The 26,794-nt window shown below is 62.6% G+C and overlaps 1 protein-coding gene across 2 annotated transcripts in view; it reads right to left on the bottom strand.

The window, feature by feature from the left end:
* Window positions 1-26,794, bottom strand: part of DSCAML1 (DS cell adhesion molecule like 1) — a 115,293-nt gene that overhangs the window by 8,476 nt on the left and 80,023 nt on the right. The window contains exons 4-24 of one of the 2 annotated variants that reach the window (XM_076358495.1): window positions 24,056-24,202; window positions 22,410-22,688; window positions 21,213-21,488; window positions 20,342-20,638; window positions 18,051-18,323; window positions 14,413-14,691; window positions 13,991-14,110; window positions 13,674-13,850; window positions 8,460-8,659; window positions 7,706-7,802; window positions 7,465-7,593; window positions 6,863-7,030; window positions 6,611-6,681; window positions 5,414-5,654; window positions 4,236-4,382; window positions 4,009-4,164; window positions 2,760-2,899; window positions 1,019-1,172; window positions 670-787; window positions 395-558; window positions 7-105 (exon numbers count right to left, since the gene is read on the bottom strand). In XM_076358495.1, the coding sequence (XP_076214610.1) occupies window positions 7-105; window positions 395-558; window positions 670-787; window positions 1,019-1,172; window positions 2,760-2,899; window positions 4,009-4,164; window positions 4,236-4,382; window positions 5,414-5,654; window positions 6,611-6,681; window positions 6,863-7,030; window positions 7,465-7,593; window positions 7,706-7,802; window positions 8,460-8,659; window positions 13,674-13,850; window positions 13,991-14,110; window positions 14,413-14,691; window positions 18,051-18,323; window positions 20,342-20,638; window positions 21,213-21,488; window positions 22,410-22,688; window positions 24,056-24,202 (3,732 nt within the window). Of the gene's footprint in view, window positions 1-6; window positions 106-394; window positions 559-669; window positions 788-1,018; window positions 1,173-2,759; window positions 2,900-4,008; window positions 4,165-4,235; window positions 4,383-5,413; window positions 5,655-6,610; window positions 6,682-6,862; window positions 7,031-7,464; window positions 7,594-7,705; window positions 7,803-8,459; window positions 8,660-13,673; window positions 13,851-13,990; window positions 14,111-14,412; window positions 14,692-18,050; window positions 18,324-20,341; window positions 20,639-21,212; window positions 21,489-22,409; window positions 22,689-24,055; window positions 24,203-26,794 lie in introns of those variants that run through there. The other variant, XM_076358496.1, reaches the window with a different exon arrangement.

A 26,794-nucleotide genomic window follows, 5' to 3' on the forward strand; every position in this document is an offset into this window, starting at 1 on the left:
CCATACCTCGGATGGAGCTGCCCCCGTTGTCCCCAGGAATCCAGGCCAGCGTGATGGACGATGCCGAGGTCTTGGAGACGGTCAGGCGGGGCTGGTCTGGGGGCACTAGGGAGGAGGGAAAAGCCCGTGAGCACCTGGCACGCACTGGCTGAAAGAGCCCTGAACCGTGCCCCGCAAAAGGTGGAACGCCAACGAGGCCTCCTGCTCAGCCCCAGGCCAGCGAGAGCCCCTCGAACAGGAAAGACCCTGCGGTGCTTCACCCCACCGAGAGGAGCGGACAAGCAAGAGCGCAGGCTGGCCGCACCGCCGGCCGAGGTGGAGCGTGCCCGTGCAGGGCACTGGCTCCTGGATGCAGACGTGGGACCGCAGGCCACCCCCCGCCAGCGCCCCTCACCTTGCACCAGCAGGTTGATGATAATGGTGTCGAAGCCCCAGGTGTTGGTGGCGGTGCAGGTGTAGTAGCCGGAGTCCTCCGCTTTCACCGAGCGCAGCACCAGCGTGCCGTTGGCCTGGATCAGGCGATGGCCATCCACCGTCACAGGGATGGCCGAGTCCTCGCTGCCAGGAGAGGAGAGGGCGCATCGGCCACTCGCAACACAGCAAGAGCGACGCAGCCGGCACCGGCCCCCCAGCCCAGGCTGCGGCACGGCCGGCAGTCCCCCTCGGTACCTGTCCTTGGTCCACTTGATGGCGGGGACTGGCTCCCCAACAGAGTTGCACGGCAGCCTCACGTCCTTCATCCATGGGGTGGTGACGGTGCCTCCGAAGGAGATGATCTTGGCAGGGGCTTGGGGGCAAGGAGGAGGTCAGCCTGGCAAGCAGGCCCCGTGCGCGACCCCCCCGACATGTAATGAGAGCTGCGACCGCCCGTGCTGCCCGTCCTCTGCCCCGGGCACGAGTCGCCCCAGCTGTCCCTTGCCGCAGGCTGATACGGAGCAGCCAAAGCAACCCCGGGGGGGGCAGGGGACAGCAGAGCCAGGGTGTGCGTCCCCCTGCGAGCCGGCAGCCCCCGCCGTACCTTTCCCAGCAGGCTCGATGGTGACTTTCTCGCTGATGTTGCCGCGGCCGGCAGAGGTGACGGCGGCCACCCACAGCATGTACTGCTGCCCACGGTTCAGGTGGGCAATGCGGTAGAAGAGCTGGTCGGGGCTGGTCTCGTACTCGCTGGGGGCCTGCGGAGGGGGAGACGGGAGAAGGTACAGCCTCCGTGAGACCCTCACCCCCATCACCCTCAGCTCAGGCAGCCCAGGCACCCCAGCAGCGGGAGCACCACCACCAGCCCAGGCAACGCCGGGGCCAGAGCAGCACCTGAGCTGTCAGCAAGGAAGAGCTGCCCTCTGGGCCGGCTGCCTGCACCTGGGCGTCCCCCCCACGGCCCCCAGTATCCCCAACCCAGGGCATCGCTACCACCCCACTGCCAGCAGGCTCGTGCCCTCACTCCCATCCCCGGCCAGCCGGCAAAGGAGGCCCACGGGTCCCCGTCACCCCACCCAGCTCTCCACCAGGAGCGATCCCTGGGAAGCTCCCTTCGCCCTCCGAGGGCCCACAGCCGCCCTGGCAGCCACCTCCTCGAGGCGCTGCGGGTTTGCTCCCGAGCAGCGACGCAGCTCTGCTCGGCGGTTCTCACTGCCAGTATAAACCGGCTGGTGTCGTAATTCCTCCAGGGAGCCCAGGCCCGAGCCCGAGGAACAGATGGCTGCGACGGCATGATTCGTTCCCGGGGAAGGAGGCTTCCCCGGCCGCCCGCTGAGCTGCAACGGGGGCCGGGTGCAGTGGCAAGCCCCGGCCGGGCTGCCGAAAGCCCTCTGCGGTTGCGGTGAGCAGCCAGGGGGTCCCCAAAACCCCACACAGGCTCACCTCCCACATCCCCCGCAGCGACCATCCCCGACCCCACAGGCGGTCCGCTGGAGAGGTCTGGCACACGGCCCCGCACTGGCGCCAGGGCCGGTCTCCATCGCATCGGGGCCAAAGCCGCCCTGCCCCAAGCACGCCGCGTGGGAAAGGGCTGCCCTGGGCGGCACCCGGCCGCCCTGCCAGGGCTGCCCCGCCATGCCGGCGCCGGAGAGGGGATGGGATGGGAGCTCAATCCGATCCCCGTTGCATGGGATGGACGGGGTATTTCTGTGTGCAAACACGCGACTGCACACAGGTATCTGCGCATTCACCGTCTTCAAACGTGCGCCCTTGTGGGGCCCACAGGGGTAAATGTACCCCACAAGCAGACACCTATATGAATAGTGTATCGTATACATAATTTCTTTTACCCAAATGACAGTTTTGACAAGGTGCCAGGAAAACAATATCGGATCCCAGCGGTTTTACCAGTTGCTTTGATGAAAAGATTATGTTGCCCTGGAAACCAGAGGCTCAGATAGTGAGAGGAGTTTGAGAAGGAGCTTTTGATAAGCACTAGTCTGCAGACCTCCCATCAACCTCTCCCTTGCGAAGGAGGGATAGGGCCACGTTTGCTTTCTATTTTACTTTCGCTCAGCTGCCGGCATCTGTCCCCTTCTGGAGCGAGCGCTGAGCAGGGGAGATGCTGGAGGAAGGGAACGGATAGACGATGGGACTGTGGCCCGATGCGGAGTGCCCACGGGTGCCTTGGCGACTCTGCAGCGCATGGACCTGGCCCAAGGGACCTTTGCTGCCACCGCCACCGCCTGGCATCAGCCCTCCCTCCCGCTCCTGCTCGGCCAGCTCAGCACTCCCCCGGCACACCCTGGCGATCCCCCGGCCTCGCCCCCGTCCCCGTCCCGTACCGGCTGCCCCGAGCCGGGGCTGGAGCAGAAGATGGTGTACTTCCGGATGATGCCGTTGGGCTTGGCCGGCGGCAGCCAGGACACCACCACGCTGCTGGCGGAAGACGGGACAGCCTTGATGCCGGCTGGGGGACCTGGAACTGAAGGAGGCAGAGCGTGGCAAAGCCGGCACCGGGAGGTCTCCGCGGTCTCTGCCCAGCCCGGCGAGGCAGCAGCACCCCGCCGCATGGCCGGCATTCCGACCGCACAACAAGGAGGAGTTGCTGTAGCGTTTCCACACCAGCATCGAGCAGGCACAAGCGGTGACGGGTCTGCAGGTGAGCGGTCACCCTGCCGTCACCCCGCTGCCTGCGGGACGCCTCTCCGCAGGTGCCTCCGGTCCCCTGCCGAGCCGGAGGCAGGAGAGTTAATTGCAGCCCAGGCTCTGGTTTAGAGACCGCGATTGGCCTTTAATGGCTGTCTCCTTCGTCTCCTTAATCTGCCGGAGCGGCTCAGCCTTACCCTGCCCAGCTGCGCCTCCCCAGCATCTGGCGCTTCCCAGGACAGGCAGGCAGCCACGCCAGCCCACGGGCCCGGGAAACGCTCCGCTACCGAGTTAATGGCATTAAAGTAGGGCAGGCAGGGGTGTAAATATTTAAATATCTGCACTTAAGGAAAAGAAGAAAAAAAAAAAAAAAGAAGGGGAAATGCCCTGCCCGTGGCTGTACACGGGGGGTTTCCTCCACGCCCCCACAGCCGCTCCAGCCCTTCCCTCGCCAGTGCAGCAACACGACATGCTGCGGCAGGAGCAAGTGCTCCCGTCTCCCGGCATCAGCTGGCTACGGCACGCTGCAATGCCAGCAGCAAGACCCGAGCGGGCCGGGGCCGCATGGGGGGGGGGGCAGCTCGGGCTCTGCTACCATGGAGCAGCAGCCGAGGACCACGCACATGCGGCAGGGCAGCGCCGGGTGCCCGCCTCCCCTCCTGGCCAGGCGTGGCTCTGGGCGCACGGTGGGCTGCCGGGCACGGGACCTGCCCGCGGGTTTGGCAAACCGAGGAGGGAGGAAATGAAAAGGAGGGAGAAGCCCTGCCTGGCCCCGCCTGCCTGCTCCGGAGGCTGCACAGCCACCTTTCCTTATTCATTGCTAAGGGCTCCTACTCAACGCTCCATCTTCTTACCCCAGCTGATAAACCACGGCAACACGTGTCACTTAGAAGTAAGAGGAGAGTGCACCCGCGCGCACCTGCCCCCCGGGGCAGCGCCACTTACTGTCCTCCTTGGTCTGGATGTAGAGCACGCTGCTGCGGACGCCGTCGCCAGCCTGGGTGTAAGCCAGCACCTGCACGCTGTAGTTGGTGAACTTCTCCATGCCCCGCAGCTCCACTCGCTCCCGCGTGGTCGTGATGTTCTGCATCTCACCCCACTCTGCGGGGAGACGGGGCCCGTCAGCCCCGCGCCGCCACCCGGCCGGGTCCCCCGCGCTCCGCTCTACTCACCTCCGTCCATGTAGAGGGACCAGAAGATGACCCGGTATCCCTTGAGCACCCCGTTGAGGGTGCTGCGCGGGGGCTCCGACCAGGAGATCACGGCCACGTCCGACGTGATGGAGATGGCCCGCACGTTCTCGGGGGGCTGGCTGGGAACTGCGGAGGGGACGGACAGGGGGGCGATCAGCAGGAGGACGGAGAGGCGGCACGTGCCCGGCAGATGCCAGGCCAAAGGAGCCATGTCCCACGGATCAGCCGCTCCGACTGCGCCTGCCTGGGACCCCACCGCGCTGCGGCCCCCTCTCCCCCGGCTGCTCGATCGCCTGGAGCCGGTCCTGCCCGGCACGCGGGGCACCAGGGCCGGGCGAACGCAGCGGTCTGCCTCCGACGCGCAGTTTTGCGCCTCCCGGACCACCGAGGCGGGTGCAACCCCCGCGCTCGTGGCGACGGGGAGGTCGCCGGGACACGCTGCGCTTCCCAGCGAGGGGAGAGCGGGAGAGCTGGCTGGATGCGAGGTAATTAGATCCCATTGCCCCGTAAGAGGTAACTCTAATTTTTACGAGCATTTAAATGATAATACATCACCGTAACGATCCTCTTTGAAAATGATTATTGTTTCAGATTACTTAGGTGCAAAAATATAAGCACCATGTAATTAGGGACAGAGCATAATAAACTACTACAGATAGTCCGTTTGAACAAAATGAAGGTAATATCATTATGGAAAAGGCACTATTGCTAAAACAGGGGCCCTTGAATACCCCAGGAGGAGTACTAATGTAGCCAGGAAATGATCGTGGTTTGACAGGCTAACAAGAGCCTTAATTAAGTATGAAAAACGGCTGAGCAAACGCGCCACTAAACTTTTTTTCTCCTTCTTTTTAAAAGGGCTGAGGCCACCAGCAATCTCTCCCGGCTGGAAACCTCCCTGGTGCTTCAGCACTGCGTAAATCCACCTCGATGTCCTTCCAAGTGCACCCGAAACCCAGTGCCGTCGCTGTCCCGGCATCCTCGCGCTCACAACTCCTCCCCAGGGCAGCCGCGAGCGTACACGCACGTGCCCGCAGCTGAGCGCCAAATGCCGCCGGTGGGCAGCAACCGCCCCAAGACCCGCTCGGGACAGGGCAGGGAGCGGCTGGGAGTCCCCCGGGCGGGAGGACCCCCGGCGGGGGCCGGGACGGCCTTACCGTCCTCCAGCGTGGTGGCGTTGATCTCGCTGGACGACGGCCCCGTCCCCGCCCGGTTGAACGCCTGCACCACCACCCCGTACTGGGCAAACTTCTTCAGGTTGTCCAGCGTGTAGACCTCGCCGTCTCCCGTGGCTTTCATCTCCACGATGCTGTACTGCCCGTTGCTGCCCGGGCTGTTCTCCCGGTACCCAATCTGGTAGCCACGGATCACCCCGTTCTGCAGCTCCTTCTTCGGGGCCTGAGGAACGGGGGGTGCGAGATGGAGCGGCGTCACGCAGGGCTACGCTGCCCAGCAAGCACGGCCTGGGGCCGGGAGGCTCGCGGGGCTTCCTTGCCGCGACCACCTCTCCCCAGCACCTTTTCCCAATGCTTTTAAGCGGCAGCGCTCGGGTGGACGTACTGAGGGGCAGAATAGCGATAAAAAAGGTCCAGCGGGTCCTCGGAGGCCGCCAGAGAGGAAGGCGCTGGCTGGGCAGCGGGACATGCTCAGCCAGAGCCATTCCCCGACCGGAGCCGCTCAACGAGAGGAGGGAAAAACCCCAAGTCTGACAGCCTTGAAAATGCACAAGGCCGAGCCGAGATCAATCTTAACAATATTTCTCTGAGACACTAAGGAATCAATAGGGTTGATTGCAAATTTCTGTTACAAAGCCAGGGCGATCCATCTCACTGAAATACTCTTAAAACAAAGTGACTTATCTTTCAAGTGAATCTTATTTTCTATTAATCTGTTTTTCAGCGGGGGAGGGGGGAGAAGCTGGAACCCTCACTTTATTGACTTACGAGTTCATTCCAAAGTCCTAACTTTATAATCGATTTTATTTTTCATTACGCACCTTTGGAAAAATAAATCCGATTCTAAGTTTTATCGATCTTTGCTGCAACGCTCTGCAACCCAGCATCGCAGTTTTTACATATCTATCCTCTCTCTCCCCGTGGCCTCCCACAGACATCCTATCAGATGATGAGCTTGTTATAAAACATGATTAATAAGGACCCTGTGTGATGCGGCCGAGCCTCACGCCCAGCCTTCAGGCTTTCATATTGCCCGGGAAATCTTTCCCAGCCCTCGTACCGCTGACGAAACGCCGGGTCCCAGGACAAGCTGCTGCCGCAAAGGCTTGGGACGGCGTTTGGCGCTGCCAGGGCCCCCGCGGCCAGGGAAAGCCCACGCGCCGCCCCGGCCCCACTCACCTTCCAAGTGACCTGGATGCTCTGGGACGTCATCGGCTGCAAGGTGACATCCATCGGAGGCCCGTCGGGAGCTGCGGAGAAACAGACCCGAAAGAGCATGTGGCGAAGCATCAGGGAAAGGACCTCCTCGTCAGGAAAAGACTCGGCTTCCAGAGAGCGCTGCCGCAGCCAGCTTCGCTCAAGGCTGCAGCCCCCGCGCTGCCCGTGGCCACCCCTGCCCGCCGGCCCCAGCACGCGCGCCGCAAGCGGCACCTGCTTCCTCTGTGCTGATGGTGAGCTCCTTGCTCGGCTCGCTGCGCCCGATCTTGTTGAAGGAGTACATGCGGATGCTGTACACGGAGGCTGGGTGGAGGTCCACGATGTTCGCCTGGTTGATGGTCGGCGAGATGTTGCGCGTAGACTGCTTAAAATCCCAGGAATCTGGAAAAGCAGCGGAGTGAGACAGGAGGAGGGTCAGCACCCGAATCCTGTGGTACCGAGAGGGCCGTGCTCGGGCAGGTGAAGCCCCCAAGCGCCTCTGGCTTTCGTCCCCGGCCCCCACGGAAAAGTGCTGCTTCCCCTCTCCTCGCTGTTGCGCAGCCTGGCTTTGGCTTCTCGCAACTATCAGCTCCTTTAATATTCCCTTTCAAATGCTCCCATCCAACGGAAATTAACATATTTCATTAATGCTGCTCTCTCCTTTCTTCATCAAAGGACCCGGGATGCAGAATGTTCCCTTGGAGGGGCCGGCCGGGCAGCCCCGCACCTGCCCGCGCAGCCCAGCCCCGGGACGCAGCGGCCGCGGCGCGGCCCCCAGCCCCGCCGCTTGCCAGGGGCCGTGGCTGCACCGGGAGGGGAGGTCCGATATCACCTACCCGACTTGTTCTTGTACTCAATATCGAACCCAGTGATGATGCTGTTGCCATCAAACCGCTGCGTCCACCGCAAATTCATACTCCGGGCTTTCACCTCGCGGATCTCCAGCTCTGGTGGGTCCGGGGGCTCTTGGGGAGACACAGGCAGGTTAGGGATGACAGGGAGAGAAGCCCCCCGGGAGCAGGGGGATCCTCGTGGCAAGGCTTCGTACCCCGGGGCTCGTGTGCAGGGAACGAGTACCTTGGACGGTGAGCTGGATCAAGCCTCTGTCCTCGCCGTAAGAGTTGATGGCATGACAGGAGAAGAAAACCGAGTCCCCGCGGTCGGCTGGTTTCAGCTATGAACGTTTCAGGGAGAGAAGAGGAACCAATTCAGACTGAGCTGCCCCGAGCACCGTGCCCCCGCCTTTCCCCGGTATCGCAGCCTGCTCCCACCACCGGCCCCCCGGCAGGAGCCGTGCCTGCGGAGGCAGGTCACCCTCCAAACGCCCAGTCCCCTGGCTCAGATCTGCGCTGAAAATCTGCTCCGAGATGTCCCTGGTGCTGCAAAACACCTTCGCAAACAGAGCCCGTTGTACAGGCAGCCGAGGCGTAGTGTGAAATCCAGGGGCTTGTCAGAGCAAGCAGACAGTGGCTGGTTTTGAATGGGTGTAATTAAAACTGGAAGGCCGGCTCCCCGCGCCAGCCCAGGGCAGCGCTCACTCTCACGCTGGTTGTAAAAGCCCAGGCGCTGGTCAGGCGCTTTGCCTGGCTGCACCGCAGCGTGCTGGGGCCGGGGGAGACGCAGCCGGTGCATGCTGCCGCTGGCTGGAGACGCAATCCCTCCGGTGGGTTTCCTAACCTCCCTCCCTGCTGGACTCGATTTCGCCACCCTGGCAGCCCAGCCGCGACGCCAGCCTCCGCGACACCCGCCGGGGACCACCGACCCTCTCCCCGGGCACCCCCTGCACCGTCCGCCCCTCTCCATCACCCGAGCAAGACCCCCGGCCCCTCACCTTGAGGGTGGAGATGACCTCGTCGCCGTTGTCCTTGGTGGTGATGGCGTAGCGCATGTTGCGGTCGGGATCGATGACGGTGTCGCCCTTCTCCCAGCGGATGATGATGGGCCGCTCGCCCCGGGCGGTGCAGTTCAGCTCCTTGGTCTGCCCCTTGATGGCGATCGTGGTGTTGGGGTGGGAGGTGATCATGGCCGGGACTGCGGGGAGGCAGGGGGTCACCCGTGCGCCCGGGGGACGGCTCGGTGCCACCTGCGGCTGCCTGGCCCCGGCACAGCCCACAGGCCCCGCCGGGGAGGCGGCGGATGCGGGTCTCACCGAGAGGCCACGCAGCCCAAAGCAGAATCGTCTCGCTGCATTATACAGCTCAGGATCATAAAATAATGAAGCAGATAAATTTTATAATGCATAGCATTACACCGGGGTAGACAATAAAACCTGAAAGACAAATAACCAAGCGCACACTATAATGAAGAGAAAGCCTCCAGTCTGAGACGTGCGGGTATGAATTATTGACTAAGGTTTTACACTCCCGAGGATGAGAGGAAGAATGTTTTCCATCACAGATTTGCATAATTCACTCGTATAAACCTGGGCAGAATATAGAGTGCGATTTCACATCAGCAAGGCCGCCTTTGCATTGCAGATGCCAGAGCTATATTTTTTGTCCATAGCCACCCCAATATGCAAACAAGGACGGTGCCCCACGCCGCACTCACCGCCCGACCGGGCTCAGCACCCAGCCTGGGCACATCCTGGTGCTGCCCGAGCGGCGGCTGCAGCACGGTCAGGGATGGCCCTCAGGACGGTTTGAGCAGTCCCTCTCGCCGCTGGCGAGTGCCCGCAGCCCTGGCACAAAGCTGCCGCCTCCCGTCCGTGCGCTTCGGCCACTGGCCTGGCGGCGGCACCGCCGAAGAGGAGGACCAGCACGCCAGCCAGCGCCAAGCTCAGCTTCCTCCTGCCCGTCCCCCTGCGCCACAGCAGCCTCTGCCGAAACGCTTCTCCTTGCTGCCAGGGGTTGCCGTAACGAGCCCCGTCCGGGCTCCTTCCCCAGCAGCCTCGCCGCTCCGAGAGCCAAGCCCTCGCGCCACCCCGGTGCCGCGCGGCGAGCCGGCCGCGGCGTGCACTGCGCAGGAGAAACGGGCTGGGGGGGCGAGGGCAGCCTGGGTAAGCAGAAAAAAATGTAATGCATAAACAAACAGCACTGCTGAGTCCCGCAGTAATATATGATAATGACAATCCGCAAAGGCAACACACACTGTTATAATGGGACACAAGAGGCTCTAATGAGCTACGACTTCTCAGCTTTCTGTGGCAATGTAATTCAATTAACAGCTAAGGAAACCTTTCCTCCCGAGCCGGCGGTATTTGCGGGGTGCAGGGCAGGCGCCCACGCAGCTGGGACAGAGCGGTGCCCAGCCTGGCGCGCCCCGTGGCAATCCTGCCCCGAGGGGAGCGTGGCCGCCTGCCAGCCGGCACGGAGACGGCAAAGAGCGGGGATGTCGGGGCGGTGCTCGCACCCACGGTGCACCACTGGCGGACCTGTGGTCCAGGCCACGGGAAACCAAAAGCTACAAGAAACAGAGCAAGACTTCTCCTAGCTCTGCCCCGTCCCGTCCCCAGCCGTGCGCCCGTCCTCCCCCAGCCCCGACGCCTCTGCCTGCCTGCAGAGCCCTGACGCCAGGGCTACGGCGGGGAGAGGGGCAGGCGAGGGACGTGCCGGCCGAGCCCCAGCCTCCCACGCCCCACCGAGGCAAAGGCAGAGCACAGGGACGGCCGGGGGCTCTGGCACCTACCCCGGGCTCGGGGCCAACCGCCGCTCTGGCTGCGAGGGCACGCACAGCCGGGTTAGGGTCTCGGCACCCGGTTTTGGCACTACGGCGGGACCTTGCTGGGCTCCCGCCCGCTGTCCCCAGCTCCTGCCACGAGAAGGCCACAAAGAGGCCACCCTGCAGAGTGGGGCAGGCGGGGGGCACCGGGGGCTGCTTCCCTGCATTCAGCCTTCATTTAGCCCAGGGTGGAGGCCGGTGCGGCGCAGAGGCTGTACGTGGCCGCAGGGGCCAAAGGGGCAGGACAGCCCCGAGGGGCCACGGCAGCAGCAGAGGCATCGGCCCCCTTCCCGGCGAGCGGCGGCCCCAGGAGAGGAGCTCCATTTCAGGCTCCGCTTCGCTGAAATGCACTTATTGATGTTCGATTAAAAGCAGCTCCTTGGATGTAAACATATCAACTTCTCTCAATTGCCGGGATCCCAGGAGAGCGGCAAGCAGCCCAGAGCGGGGGAAACAGCAAAACAAACCAAAAGAAAACCCCAACCAGCTGTGCAGACAGCACGGGCCGGGGCACAGAGGCGGCACCCGGCACCCACCCTGAAGCGGTTCTGCCGCTTGCGGAGGGACAGCATCGCCCGGGACCGGCTGCGGGACCCTCCGAGGGCTGCCGGAGGCTGCTCCCGGCCGGTGCACGCCTCCCTCCCCGGGTGCAGGGACACCAGTAACGCTGGTTCCTGCCTGCCCGAGCATCAGCCAGAGCCCCAGGTCAGCGCTGCTGTGCAGGCTTCCCTCGAGGAGAGCTTGCCTCCAACGCTTTCTGCACCCGCCCGTGCTCCCTGCGCCCAGCCCGCTCAGCCGCCCCTGCCGCGCTCCCCCCGTGCCCACGGGCCTTGTTAACAAGGCCCCAACAAGAGGCTCATCCCACTTGCTGGGCAGAGATAAGGCTGGCGCCAAAGGGAGCCGACAGCCCCCGACACGCTCTGCCGTCCCACGGTGGGCTGGGGCACGAGCCGCTTCGCAGCCCGCTGGTGACAACTGAATGAGAACGGTGACAAGGGTGACACGGGCTGTGCCTGCCTCCCTCGCCCCCCTCTTTCTTGTTTGGAGCCGGCTCTGTGATGTTAATTTGATTGCACCCATTTCAGTTTCCTTTCTACACTGATTAGCTGAGTTTCACCTGAAGCATGAGATTAATTCAAATTGCATGGAGGCAATCAGTTATACTCTTGCTGTACGGCAGCGAACTTCCAAACATGTCCGTCCCCGTGCCCGCGACGTGCGGGCAGCTGCCCCTCTCCCAGCCCCCTGGCCAGACCCGCTCACCCCGGCATGGTGGTGCCGGGGAGGTGCGAGCAGAGGAGCCCCCTCTCCAGCGAGCGCTGCCCACCGCTCCGGCAGCCCCGGCACAGCCCACGGGGCCCCCCCGAGGACATGACCCTCTCCATCCCTCACGCTCTGCTCTCGACACCCCCCCGGGGAGGCGTGCAGCCGTGTGCTAAATGGCATTTATCACGTGCTGGCGGTCTCCTCACCTGCGCTCAGCCCAGCGAGCCGTCCCCCCGGGCGCACGCTCCCGGCCTCCAGCATCCGCCGCCTTTCGCTCCGCGATACACCTGACCGGGTGCTAACGAGTTTCCCTCCGAAGCAGGGAAGGGCACGCTGCCCCGGCAAGGCAGCAAGCTGCTGCCTGCACCCAGACACTCGCCTGCGCCGGGGGCACCCAGGGACGGGAAAGCCCCAGCCCCACAGGCTGCACGGCAAGCAAGGGCTGGGCATGGCCGCGGCCCCGAGGGTTACATTCCCACGCTGGTACGAGCAAAGCTGGGCGGCTTTCCTTGCCCACCACCTGACACAAGCAGCAGCCAGCTCCTTCTGGCACCGGCGGGTCCGCAGGCCCTCGGCCAGGACCGCACGCGCTCGTCTGCTGCATCACCTGGCTGTCTGGGCTCGCTCCCCGGAGCCCATCACCGCGGCATCGGGGAAAGGGGTGTGCAGATGTGGGCTGGCTGCCACAGCTGTTCCCCTATACCCCGCTGACCGACCGCTGGCGCGCTTTGTTTGGGCTCTGATTAACTTTCATTTAACTCTGTCCGCAGTGGCCTGACTTTCAAGGAAAGCCGGCGCTGATCTCACTTTAATTGGCCTGACATTTCACTAAACAAACAAAAATCCAAAAAAGAAACAAAACAAAGAGCCCCATATAATGCTTAATTGGCTGTGGCGCTTCGTCTACCTATTCATCCAAACCTTTTCAAAGGCTGCGAGGTCTCCAGGAACCGTAAAAGCACATGCATAATAAGGTTACGTGCTATTCAAGTCAGCAAGCAACCTGTCCTGGGATGCAATTACAGCAGATAGCGGGGACAAGGCAACAGTTCAGGCTCCGAGACTTCTGCACGCTCGCTCGGGATTAATCGCCTCGACTTTGTACCCGCGCCTTACTGAAGTGTGGTGTTTGAAGTCACTCGTTTCGATTCATCAGTCGGAGGGATAAATTAAAGAGCTGACAGGGAGGGGAGCAGAAACTCAGGAAAGCAGAGGCTGGATGAGGAGGGGAGAAGCCCTGAGAGGAACGCCTGCTGATGCCAGAAAATCAAGTGCTTGGCTGGGGAGGGCAGGCAGCAAGGGGGCCGCCCCAGCCAGCGCCGCTCTCTCCTTGCCTTGTCCCGGGCGATTCCCCAGGTGCGAGACCCTCACCTGGACGCGGCGGCGCCCGGGGAGGGCTGCGCATCCCCTCTGCCCGGCAGCACCCTGCCCAGGGGACAACCAGGGGGGTGGTGGCTCCCACGGCTCCGCCTGCAGCCTCCGTGTCCCCCCCGGCACGAGGCCGGCGGCTGGTGTGCTCACTGCCTCGTCCCACCGTCGCGGGCAGGGCAGAGTTTAGCCCCGCTCAGCTCTGGAGACAAGCGGGAGATGCTGCAGGAGCGAGCCCGACCGGGCTGGTCCCCCCTCCGCCGCCTCCTTTTTGAGGTTCGAACGCTCACGGCAGCAACAATCAAAATAAATAAAGAGGAGCTGAAGATTATGTGTTCTGCTGATAGCGACGGGAGAGGAATCCAATAATAAGCGCAGTTCAAACACGGTGTCTAACAACACTTCCCAGCCCATCCCTGTCAAACGAGCCCAGCTATTTCCCTTCCTCCTGCATGATGTAGATTGATTGCTCGGTTTCATTAAGGACAAAGCGTGTTTAATAGCAAAAGGGAAGCAGGTCCCTGGAGAAGGGGAATCAATGCCCTCCCCGTGCCCCGCGCATCGATCGCGGGGATGCGCGGTGCCGAGGGCAGAGCCAGGCTCCGCTGACGAGCACCCGCCCCGCAGCCACAGCCGCCTTCACCGGCATGCAGGGCGCGCGCCCGCCTCTGCTCCCCCCGGCCGCCACTGCAGCCGCGCCGGCAGCAGGTCCCCGGCCCCTCGCCACCGTGGCGCGGCCCCGGCTACTTACTCTTCACGGTGAGAAACATGGACTTGCTGATGTCTGTGCCCACCCCGTTGCTGGCCTGGCAGAGGTAGTAGCCGATGTCCTCCTCCAGCACGTGGCGGATGAGCAGGGAACTGTTGGGCAGGATCTGGATGCGGCCCGTGAGGGGTATGGGGTGGTACTGCTGGGGGTTGCCGCTTCCTAGGAGGGGACACAGGGACACAGAGCTCAGCCAAGGCAGAGGAGTGTTTGTGAGGCTCGGTGCTGGGGCGGCCGTGCCGAAAGGGGACCGTCCCCCACCTGCACGGAGGGCCCCACGCGCTGCCGTGTCTCACCCCTACCTTTTGCATGTTTCCACATGACTTTCGGAGGGGGGTACCCATCAACGGAGCAATTCAGCACCCCGGCTTTACCGTAAATGCCATCTTGGTTGTTGGGTTGGACCACAAAACGAGGAGGCACTGAGTAATTTGAGAGAAAAGAGGGTCGCTGTAGCCAAAACCCCATCAGCTCCTTGCAACTCCTCCCTGCCGGTGGGCACGTGGGTGCCCCGGCTCAGCCCTGCTCCTCACCCTCCCCGCCTGTTTCTGCACCATTCCTGCAACCAGAGAACAGCGTTATCTCCCTCTAGCCTCGTAACTCATCCCTGCTCCCTACCGTGCTACCCCTCCGTCGCTGGCCACCCTGCCGAGCCCGACGCGGCAGCGGCATCGGGGACTGGGCTGGGCTGCGCGCGCAGCTGGGTCGGCCCCACGGCACTCACCCCGCACGATGAGCTGCCGCTCCCGGCTGACGGTGGCGGCGGCGTTGCTGGCGATGCAGGTGTAGTTGCCGTTGTGCTTGAGGGAGACGCTGGAGATCTGCAGGGAGCTCATGAACTCCTTGCTCTCGATGGTGACGCCAGAGCCGGAGAGGATGACATGCCCGTCCTTCCTCCAGGTGATGTGGATGGGCATGTCCCCAGAGGAGACCACGCAGGGGATGTAGAGGAGCTGCCCGATGGAGGCTGGCGGGAACTCGAAGGGCTGGATCAGCGGAGGGACTGTCGAGGGGAGAGGCAGAGCACGCTGGAGAGCCCGTCCAGGGAAAGCCTTCCTCCAGCGGGGATGGGCCGCAGCGGGGCTTGGGGGAGATGCTGCCCCGGGAGGAGAAGCAGCCCAGAAACTAAGGCAGGCTTTTGTTTCCACCAGGAACGTGGCCAGGGGAGAGCAGAAGGGGCCGCCGAGCAGAGGACAGCAGGAAGACGTCTCCCACCTGGCAGGGCCACCACGCTAAGAGCAGGACGGAGAAACGCCGACCTCCCGAGCAGAGCGGGCCCTGCTCTGGGGAAAGCCCCGTCCGGCCCCCCCCCACGTGCCAGCCGAAATTCCGCCTCAGCATTTATCTGCTTGCAGAAAAGCAATTATTAGATGGATGCTTTTCTTAAAGGCACTGGATTCAGAACCAGCCATTATCTTTCTGATAACTTAATTAGGCAACCGCAGCATCTCTGGCAATGTGGGAGGGGGAAGAAAGCAGAGAGAGGGAGACAATTAGCTTAACAAGGCTCAGCACCTGGTAGATGAGATCCTCTTTCTGCAGTCTCCATAATTAAATTAGCAGGCTGCCAATTGTCCCCTCGGCAGAAATAAGCTGCCCTCTCGCACAGGCGCAGGAGTGGCTCCCCGCACCACCACGCACATCCCCGGGCTCCCATCTCCACCCCGCGCCCAGCCCGGCGCATCGCAAAGGTCTCTCTCTGCCCCTCTGCCTGGCCCCGGCCTGGCAGCTCTGCGGAGCAGCGGGGGGCTGCGAGCCGCCCCCCCCGGGCTGCGAGCCGCTGCCGGCAGGCAGGCAGGCAGACGGGTGCGGGCAAGGCTGGCCTGCCCCTTCGCCAGCTACAGCAACGTGGCTCGAGCTGCCGGAGCCACGGAGCCAGCGCTGCCTGTTTTCCATAATTAATGAATAATTAATTGGGAATGCACTGCAGTCTATTGCAGAGCGGGGATGGGCTTGTGGATCCGCGCCTCTCCAAACACGCCCCACCGGCCGCTTCCGAGCCGCCAGGAAAAGGACAGGCTCCCTCGGCAGAAGAGCTCTCCCTGCTCGAGCTCCCCGCAACCGGAGCTTGCAGCTCGCCTCTCCTTCACAGTTTGTTTCCCGCTGCAATTCTACTTTCCCCAGGGCTTCCAGGCTCTCTCGCGCAGCTGCAGCAGGAACCGGCCGCACGGCCACAACCCAGGGCACCGTGTGAGGGTCTCCCTGCCCACGGTGCCCACTGCAGAGCCCGGCCCAGCTGCTCAGGTCCGGAGGGGAGCCCCAGCGAACAGCCTCTGCCTTCCCGCGGGGTGAAGCATCGCCCCGACGGTGCCCAGGTGCTGCAGGCTGCAGAGCAGGCGTAGCCGGTGTCAGCACCGCGCTCCCCGAATCACCGCAGTCACCCAAACAGAGCTGTGCGAGAGCCCCGGGGCAGCACCAAACCCACACATGATCACCAAAAACGTTCAAAGACGTCTGCGGGAATAACGAGCTGTCAGGGCACCTCGGAGGAGGCCGGGTGCTCGGACGGCACCGCCAGGGAAGCGCAGAGAAGAGGCCCCAGCAGCCTCCCCGGGCGGCCGCAGAAGCCCTCAGGAGCAGGGAGGTTTGAAGCTGGGACTTGGGGGACCTGGGGTCCCCAGGGTAAGCGGCAGCAGCTAAACCCGTGCGGAAGTTTCCCTCAACGCAAGGCGGGGAGCGCGGCTGGGGGCGATGCCTCGCGAGCAGGGCTGGGGGCTGCCCACACATCCCCGCTCCCCGGGGGAGCGGCGCCGGAGCGGAGCTGTTAAAGCTTTTACTACCACGTGCTCGGAAAGACCCGCATAACTCACTTGTGGCACTTAACGTGGTCGCCAGGCACTTGCGGCAATAAAAGCTTTACGGTGCTCCACGCCATCCCGCGCTCCTCGCTCTACGCAGTTATATTTATTCACTCTGCTCCGCGGAGCTAGCTCTGACTGTCTTCTAGGGCCTTTGCGGTTCTTTTCCACAGGCCTTTTATCCGATAGCCAGAGCAAACGAGGAATCCAGCAAGCGGGGCCGGGTGTAAATCTCCGGCAGCCGCGCTGCAGGCGGAACGAAGACGTCCTGGCCGCAGCAGAGCGGGGTGCCGCCGGCCCGCACCACCCTTCCACCCGCTCGCCTTCCTCGGCCTGTCACCGGCCGCTAATCGAGGCAGTAAATTCAGGTTCGGAAGGGTTTGCTAGCAGTTGCTTCCCAGAACATACGGATCCTGGGCTGAACTTCAGCATCCTGCATCCTCCGACGGCACCTGCCAGCGACTGCCAAAAAGTGAATCCCGTTATTTAACTTCAGGCGCGCACGTCCCTGTAGATGCTCTCTCCACACCAGCCCTGCCTGCCCCGTTCCCCCCAGCAGAAGGCCAGCTTTTGCTCAACTCCAGCCTCTTTTCAAGCCCTGGGGCTCCCACGTAGATGGGGATTTTGTAGCAGGTGAGGGAAGCAGGGCTGGCCGTGCCCTGCACCGCAGACCCGAGGGGAGAGAAGCCCTCCCCGCACCGCCCTTAGCCGGGTTACCCGCAGCCTACTTTTCCCTTTGCAAAGCCTTGGAGAAGAGCATTAGCTAATCAAGCGGTAGCATCTATAATCAGCTTGATGCGCTCTCTCGCTAACCTGATTCCTAATAAGAAAATGGTGGATGGGAGGGGAGGGAGGGGGACCACAGTAAAATCCAGTCCACAAATACTCCGCTGGGCGAGACAGAGAAAGACAATTGGCCAGCTCCGTCCCCAGCCCGGCTGTGTTTGTCTAAATGATTTACTGCAAACACCGAGCTGGCGACGGGCAGAGACGACCCGACAACTCTGAGGACGGGAGATACGGGAGCGCTGCACGCTCACGGCACAATCTCAGCGGGTCACTGGGAGGGACCGCATCCGGCTCAATTCATTAGGACTGATAGCTCCCTCAACGGGGCTGAATAATTGATGGCCTGGAGAAGCTTTTAAGATGTTCTGTGCGCTCGGAAGACCGAGAGTATTATTTTTTTAAAAGCTAACACACACAGAAAAACATCGGTGAAGGCGATCCGAGCAAAGGTTAGATGTTTTAATACGTTATGTTTACACTGCAAATCCTTGCTCCGTCGCTTGTAACGGGAAATGGATACGGTGTGGCTCGGGGCAGCTGCAGGCGCGCAGGCAGGACCAGGTAGCCGCTCCGGCAGGAGCCGAGCCAGTTCCCGAGGGCCGCCGTGGTGGGAGCTGAGCTCCCGTCGGCGTGGCGTTCGCGGAGCACGGCCACCGCCTGGCCGCGGAGTCCCCTGCGCGACGCTGCTCTGCCTCCGTCCCGCAGCAGAGACGTCCCCAACGCGACCTGGACGGCCTCTCCATCTGCTCCAGGGAAAGCCTCTCCACCCGCTTACCTTTCACCGTGACGTGGACGCTCTGGCTGATGGAGAGCTGGGGCTGGATCAGCACGCTGCACAGATACTCTCCTTCGTCCATGCCTTTCTGGACGTCCATCAGCTTAAGAGTCCCGTTTTCAAAGACCACTTGGCGGTGGTTATCGGGCAGCAGCAGAGAGTCCTTGTACCACTTGATGGAGTAATACGGGTACCCGATCACCCTGCAGTTGATGAAAGTGTCCCTACCCGCTACCGCTGTTATGTTCTTCATCGCCCGGATGCTCGGGGGACCTACATATTCGGGAGGAAGGAAGAGGCAGGCTAGGTTAATTCCGAAGGGCAGTTTGGTCGCGTGCAGATCTGCTGCTATTTCAGAGCGAGCTTCACAGGCAAAGGAGGTAACCAGAAGGGTTGGGACCCAGCCTGGTTTTGGGTGAGGAGCGGGCGCGGGCTCCGCTCTGAGCGTGTGGGGGGAAAGCCGCTCATCGGCTGCGACCTCCAGCTAGAGCTACTCGCACGCGCCCGCAGCGGCGCAGCTATGAACGGGGGCCACGGGCCTCAGCCACGGCCACGCTTCAGCAAATCCCACCCCGGTTCTGCAGGTGCAACTTCAGCGCTGGGGAAGCTGAGCCTGCAGACACCGCTGCTGCTCATCGGAGGAGGTCGGACGGTGTCTGGAAGCGCAGTGTGTTTCTGCAACGGGAACCGTGGCCGCCCAGCACACCTCCGGCCACGGCTCCTCCAGCAGCACCCCAGGAACCATCAAAGAGATGGGGAGCACTCCCCCACAGCCGCTCTCTGCCTCTCTTAGAAGGAAGCTGACCGCCTTGTGCCAAACGTCCTCGACAAGAGCTGCTACGGGAACCCGAATTCCATTGGCAAACGTGTTTCACCTCCCCTAAAATACACCTTTCTGAGCCTCCCACTGGCGACCTGAGTATCGCTGAAAAGCCAGACAGTCACCGGCTTCTGGCCGGCTCTCGTGCTGCCGTAAGGACTGGGAGAATGCTGCAGGTGAGTATTTCAACAAGAGGTTTCACACATCAATAATTACATTGTTCCCCCGGCCACTGCATAAAATAGCAAACTAATCTAAAGATTAACCCTATCTCGACTCCTCGTCCTAAGCGTGCAGCAGGGTAACAGCTTAACGTACGCTCAGGATAAGCTGATGGACGGTGTTTCTCATACCGGCACACGTTCAGAAAAGGAGCGGGGGAAAAAAGAAATTAGCGTCTCGCTCTGCAACCGTCTCTCGGGCCGGTCTGAGGGACTTGCTCCATTCCAGGGCAAAACCAGCCCAAATCTTATCCAGCGACAGCCCGTCAAGAGCTGAGAGAGGGGGAAAAAGGGAGACAAGGGAACGTCCTCATCGAAAACGCCGCTCTGGCTTCTCACGGCTGAGGGATGAACTCGCTCCAAATTTAGCGGTAAACGGCAGCAAAATTCAGACTCCCCTGGGATCCCAGCCAAAAAGCCACTAGATCCATTTCAAACCCGAGCCACAGACAAACACGGCCCTTCAACCCTCTTTCTCAGCAGACAAATAGATGCTACCTCGTCTCTGTCTTGCTCACACCTGTAAGCCTGGAAGCTTTAATTGGCGATTATTAATGGGCAGGGGCTTATACCGTACCCCGTGCCTGAAAGCGCTCCCTGTAACGCAGCGAGCAACACGCTCCAGCCGTAATAACACGGTGATTAACGCGGCCATGGCTTTTAGCAGACAAAGAAAACACAGACATGACAAATCAGAGCTCATTTTCCACGATTTCACGTGCTGCCTCATCATCGTTTGTCATGTAGATCCCCGCGCCGGCGGGCGCGCTCGCTGCCAGGGAGCCGGGCTCCCACCGGGACCCGGGGGTGGTTGGGAAAGCACAGGGGGGCGCGGGACGCTTCTGGGCCCGCCACCACCTTCTCCGTGCGTGGGGTCCCTCGGGGAGGTGTTTGCCGACCCTGCGCAGACCCCGAGGAGGGGGCTCAGCAGGGCGAGAGCGGACCCCGATGTGGAGAGTGCCGCCCTTTTGCCCCTGCAAAGCCAAGCTCCAGCTCTCCCAGGCTACAGGACCGCTTTGCACGTCGTTAAACTCCCTGCTCGAAACGGCGGGGAGGCTCAACCCTGCAGGCAGGCCTGTGAGCAAGCGGGGCAGGAGCAGGGAGCTCGGGGAACGGGGTCGGGGCAGCCAGGAAGACCCGCGCGGCTGGGACGAGGAGGGAGAGGCAAGGAGGAGCGATGGGCCGGGGAACAGAACCAAACCAAAAGCCCAGTAAAAGTCCTATTCTGATATTTAAAAGTAGACAGGCACCTCTTACGTTTATTCGCGCTTGGTATTCGGCGCTGCCCACCGAGTTCCGCGCGGTGCACCGGTACACGCCGCCGTCCTTGATCTGCGGGCTCGTCACGTTCATGTGGCTGACCGTGGTGCCGTCTGACATGGTGTACTGGTTGGTGCGGTGCCCGCTGTCCCGCGGGATGGGCTCGTCGTCCAGCGCCCAGGTGACGGTCGGCGGGGGGGCCCCCTTGGCAGCACACATCAGGGAGAACTGCTCCCCGGGGTTGACCACCTTCTCGCTGAAGGAGGAGACGATGCGGGGGGTCCCATCTGGGGGGCACCCAGGGGGAGGGGGGTCAGGGAGCGGCAGCCACAGGCAGCAGCAGTCACCCACTGGCGGGACGGCTTTGAGCTCCCGCCTGGGGTGGGAGCCCCGGCTCAGCCGGGAGAGGAGCCCTAGTCGGCAACGCGCGCGCAGCTGCGCCTGCATCCCCGCAGCAGGGAGATGCTGAGAGGGGGCGTGCTGGTCGATGCAGACGTTGGCTCAAGAGGACGCCTGGCTCGGCAGAGCCCGTCCCTTGTCCAAACATCCAGCGATCGGGATCGGGGTGGGGACACCTGCTGAAAGGCAGTGCCTCGGCCCAGGGACCGGGGATGGGCAAGTCAACCCTTATTTTGGTCCTTCCCCGTCCCGGCCGTGCTGCGTCCCTGAGCTGCTTGCAGACGGCACGTGCAGCCCAGGAAGCGGGCTGGGAGCAGTCTGGCCCCAGGAGCCCCCACCCCGGCGGGTCTCACTGCCCTCCAGCCATGCACAAAGCATCCCGGTCCACCCCGGGGATGCGGCGGCTCGGAGCGGGGCAGAGGAAAGCCCCCGCCGGCCCCAGCCCCGAGGAAGGCAGCTCACCCTCCAGCGTGATGATGGAGAAGTCCTGTGCCGTCTGGGACTTGCGGGTAGCAAAGCACTGGTAGGCCCCGGAGTGGCTCTTCTGTGCGGCCGTGATGAGGAGGGTCTCGTTGCTGATCCCCCGGATGGAGATGTAGTCATCCACCACCACGAGGTCTGTGTTGCGGTACCAGCGGATGACGTACTCGGGGGACCCGCTGAGGGCACAAGAGAGGATGACGGTGCTGCCGATGCCCGTTTTGAGCTTCTTTGGCGTGAGGGTCACACGCAGAGGGTCTGTGCGAGAAAGGGCGAGAGCGGGCGAGGCGTTGGCGGTGCCGGGCAGCACGGCGGGAGGCGTCTCGTCATTTCTGTGCTCTCTCTGCCCTTTCTGCCCTGAAAGAGCCTGCCCGACTACATGTAAAATGTCACCGCACAATAAGGCAGGTGCCCCCCCGGCCCCGTCCTCCCCGCCGACAGCCCCTGCTTTTAACGTCAGCCCCCGGACCCCCGGCAGAGTGGGTGCCGTCGGGGAGGTGGCAGGACGGCTGGAAGAAGATGTGGCCGGTGTAATGGGGGACAGCACTGAGGTGGGGACGTGCCAGGGCAGCTCCCAGCAGGCTGCCGGTGCCCAGTCAGTGGTGTGCTCGCCACGGCACTGCTCTAGGTAAGGAAGGCACGGTGCGTGCCAGCCCCGGCAGCTCTGGCACCGCTGGGATCCCGGTGACAGGAGGAACCCCCAGGAACAAAGCGTGCGATAAATACGTGGCCTGCCCAGATGGTATTTACTGTTTGGCTGGAGCTTATTTTGTGGAAGTCAACAAAACCAAGCGCAGAGACACCTAACATAAAACTGATCTCGCCATCCAGCAATTTACATCCCCCAGTATTGCTCTGAGTTTTCTGAGGCCCCTCTCCCCGCCCCGATCGAAGTGGTAAATCAGAGGACGTCTGCAGATGCGCTGCTGCAGCATGATAAACATCCTGCAAGCGCTCTGAGCACCACATCGGACACGCCGCGTCGCAAGACGGCAGCTTCCAGCGTGCGACGCACCACGCTGAAATACAAGGCTTGTAATTTATACGGCTGCATAAAACCTTTAAGGCTTTATATTTATAAAGGCTTTATATTTAAGAAGGCTTTATCAAGCCGGGCCCCGGGCAGCAGGACAGAGGTCTCCCCGCCACCGCGTCCCGCTCCTGCCCGCCGGCTCTCACCTATGACTGTGAGGGTCCCCGTGACCTCTGCGGACCCGAAGGTGTTGGTCACCTCGCAGATGTAGGTCCCGCTGTCCTCCACGCGCAGGTCGCTGATGGTCAGGCCCGTGATGCGCTTGGTCCAGCGGCTGTCGGCGGGGAGCGGGCGCCCGTCCTTGATCCACCGGACGGCCGGGTTGGGGTAGCCCGAGGCGATGCAGGGCAGCTCCACCAGCCGGCCCGCCTTCACCTCCCGGGACTGGAAGCTGTCTAGCATCGTGGGGATGGACTCCGCCGGGTCTGGGTTCGGAGAGGAAACAGGCTCACCCGGCGAAGAGGAGGCGGCGAGGCTTCTCCCCGCAGGGACGCCAGGAGAGCCCCTGGCACAGTGACACCAGTGCCACCGTGAGAGAGCGGTTCTCCCCGTCCCGGTGAGCCGGCAGCTCTGCCGGGCAGGGGCGCAGGATGCCAGCCACGTCCTCTGCTGGGCACGGGGCCGGGGCAGGCAGGGGTTGGCCTGTCCCACCTGGGATGGCCGGGACGGCCCTCGGTGGCCGGGGCAGCAGGCTTGCGGGGCGGTGGGAGGGAAATGCGTCCTACTAGCTGATGGGACGAATAAACTCAGCACCGGAGGAATTACTCAAGGTGACACCTAATTGGTGCAAAATACACAAATTCTGTGGCACATTTCAAAATTTACAAGCAAAGGCGCCCATCAGGCAGTTGGGAAAGGAGAAAATTAATCACCAAGTCTCAGGCGTGAAATTAAATTCCAGGGGAAAGAAACCTCTTTCATTACTCCCAAGCAGAAGTAAAACGCCGTAACGTGTAAATAATGACAGCGACCAGGAGGGGACCGGGCCAGATCGAACACGCACGGAGAGGGGATGATAGACCCGGCGGCTGCCCACGCTCCTCAGGGGCTGTGTGGCAGGACGGCCACGGGTGGGACCGGGACCCTCCGGCCTCCAAGAGGCTGAGGCAAGGTCAGGCAAGCCCCAACCCGGCCGTCCCGGACCCCTTCCCTACCTCCATGAGGTTAATTCAAGGAGCTAGTGCGGGAGCCGCAGCCCGCACACCCGAGGATGGAAAAAGCATATGGCAGAGAGCGGGCGCGCTGCAGCTGAGCGGCGGGAGCGGCGATGTGGCTGCGAGTCGGGCTAACTCCCTCCCGAGTGGAGTAATTTGGGCAGTCAGCGGAGCCGGGAGCGCCCCGAGACACCCGGCACTACGGACTGCGCTGCCTGCGCTGCAGTATCGCTTGCATGTTCGTCACATCGCGTCAGGCTGCTCACATCGCGGGCTGTCACATCACATCGCATCGCACCCCATCGCCTCTCGCTCGGGGTGCCACGCAGCGCTGCTGCTCGCCGCGGCCAGCGCCGGGGGGGGCTGCATGCTCAGGGGCACACGCGAGGCAGCCCGAATCCCCTGCGCAGCCCCAACAGGACCTCCTACCCCCCCACCGGGATGTCCTCTTGCTGCAGGGACGGGAGGTAGCGATGCTGTTGCTCCCTCCTGCACCCCGGGGAAACAGGCACCGCCGTGGGCAGGCAGGGGAGCGTGCGTGCAGGCAGGGCTGGACACCCTCACGGGCGCAGGAACCGCGCCGGGCCCTACGGAGCAGGGCTCCCCCCCGCCAGCATTGCCGGCAGCCGCGTGCTCACCTGAGACCGAGAGCCTGGCTCCGTTGCTCTGCCGCGTCTCCCCACTGTACTTGTGCTTGGTGATACACCTGTAGGTGGACAAGGCATCTTCCTTCTGCACGTCCGATATGTACAAACCTCCATAAGAAGTAATAAAAAACCTATTTTCTGGAGAGACAAAAGGAGGAGAAGGGTGAGCGAGCCAGCCCTGACCCAGCACGCCATCTCCCAGGCTCTCAGCACACGGGTCGGGCAGAGCCCCTGCGCTCCGGGCAGGCACCGGAGCTGTGGGCAGGAGCCGGGCAGGCAAAGCGGGTCCGTCCTCCGCCTCCCCACACCCTGGCTGCACTGGGGTGCGGTCTCTGGCTTCACCTTCAGGGGCTGAAGTTTCAGGCAGGCTGGCGAAGCCGGGCCAAAACGGGTGAGCAGCAGCGCTTGCCTTAGCAGCCGTGGGTGTGCAACAGCAGCCCTCGTGGGTGTGCAACAGCCTGCCTCCCTCCGTGGCAGCACTCATCCTGCGGCAAACACACCCGCCCAGGCGCAAAGATGGGCTCGGGGTGTCCTCACGTGCACCGGCGCTCCCCGGGGGTCGGATTCAGGGGATTTAGCCCAGGCAGCCTGCCCACAGCCCTCTCCCCTCCCTGCCCCGGCCGGCCGTCGCAACGAGCTCTGGGCTGGCCGCAGAGTCGCAGCGATGCGGCGGCTGCAGAGGGCGAGGAGAGCGCCTGGCACAATGCTCCGCCGGCACGATGCTTTGCCACACCGCCACGTCGCCGCGCCCTGCATAGCAACGCGGCAATTAAAAGTGAATCCATCCCGCTGAGTTAATAATTAGCTTAACTGACTTAGAAGCATGTGAAAACAAATAAGGGCTTGAGCTGGGGGAAGACGGCAGGAGAGCAGGCAGGGCAGCACAGCCGGAGCAGCACAGCAGCCCCCTCCAGCCAGCAGGTTTCGGAGCCGGGCGCACGCCAGTGCGCACGGGGAAAGAAGTCTTCGTCTTCCTCATGAAGCCGGCCTGGCCCCTATAATTCGTCATGAATATTAACGGTAATTAACACAAATACAATGCCCTGCGCTGCAGCACAATTTAGTGGCGGCATGGAGAGCAGGGTAAGCGGAGGCCCTGGAGAGAAGCTCCCCTGCTCACCTGGAAAACCCCTTTACCCTGCCCCACCGCCACAGTGGGGGCACTAATGGTGCTAAATAATGGTGAGAGGAGCCTTTGACCCCCGTTTCTGCGGGGCCTTTGGGGTTTACTCCAGCACCAGCCGCCACTGAGCCTCAGCTGGGACAGGGCGGTCCATCTGCTCGGCTGCACCGTGTTGCCAGCCAAACCACCCCCTGCCAAACACAGCAAATGCAGAGAAGCAGAAGGTAATTAGTAGAGAGCTGAACGTTCGGAGTTGAAACCTTCAAACATAGTCTCTAAATCAGCGATGGCTGCAAATGGCTCCTTCGAGTCCTGCACCACGCTTGGTAAACCAGGACCTAGTTGCTGAGGAGAATCAACTGTTTGTTCTTCCAGCACCTTTTGGAAGCACCTGGATATTCTCAATTCAGGTGGAGGAAAGCGCCGTGGTTGATCCCGTAAGAGCAGGAGAAACACGGGTGGAATTCGGGAACTAAAGGCACACGCTCCCAGAGCAGCCTGGCTCCCCCCTCTGGGGGCAGGACTGCAGAAGCCTCTCCCTGCCCACAGCAGCAGCGCTCGAGGCGACAGACTGCCAGAAAGCAGGGCTCTTCACCCAGGGAACCGGAGCACATCCCCGGCACGAGCCAAGGCGATGGCAGCCCTGAGCTCTGCTGGCACTGCCCCATTCCAGCTGCAGCTTAGCTAGACGTGCGTAGTTGACTCTAATTGCTTGATATGAGAGTATTAGGGACTCTAAACAGCAAAGAAATAGCTACCTTAATGAAAGGCGAACCTGGCTGCGGTTAACAGGAGGCAGAGGCAACCGCCAGGCTGGCAGCCCCGTGCAGACTCTCCCTGCAAGCAGCGGGAGCGCGAGCCGGCAGCCCCATGGGGTGCCATGGGCACCAGGGTGACTGTCCCCGCGCCTCCCGCGAGCTGCAACCCATGCGCCTCCACGCCATCACGGGACCCGCGTCTCCGTCCCTGCTTGGAGGGGTCAGGGGCTCCCCCGCCAAAACCTCAGGCGCGGCTTTGCCTCCACGCTAGAGCACGGCGATGCCAGTGCAGCAGCCTGCGCGCTGCACCAGTATGCAACTGGGAGCAGATGCAGAGCGGCGCGAGTCTCGCGCTCCGCGCCGCCGATCAGCGGCGCCGAGGGATCCATACAAACCTCCGTAAAAGGGAAGGGGAGAGCAGTCCCGCAAGTGCAACTGAAATAACACGCGAATCAAACATTAATTTTTCATCTCCCATCAAACCAGTAAGTGAAGAACATTGGCTGCACTGGAATTTGAGACGGGGGGGAGCCAGTTTCCATGGTAACAGGGGCTGTATTTTGCAAAGTGCTCGGCAGCCCCAACTGGCCTCCCCCCCGCACACTCACGTCCGTGCATGGTTAGCTGCAGCCCTGTTTGCAGACGCGCTGCGCTCCTCCTCTGGAAACAAAGCCCTGCGAGAGCCGGAGCGACGTGCAAGGAGCCAGCGGAGGAGCAGAAAGCAGCGGTGCTGCGCGCCCGCCCCCCCCGGGACCCGGGGCAGCGGCGGCAGGGCCTACGAGAGCCAAACTCCCGCATGTGGCGAGGCGAAGGGGAGCGGAGCCCCGACCTCCTGCCCGGACAGCGGGA

The sequence above is a fragment of the Aptenodytes patagonicus genome, chromosome 23, assembly GCF_965638725.1.
Source record: "Aptenodytes patagonicus chromosome 23, bAptPat1.pri.cur, whole genome shotgun sequence".
Classification (NCBI taxonomy): Eukaryota; Metazoa; Chordata; class Aves; order Sphenisciformes; family Spheniscidae; genus Aptenodytes; species Aptenodytes patagonicus.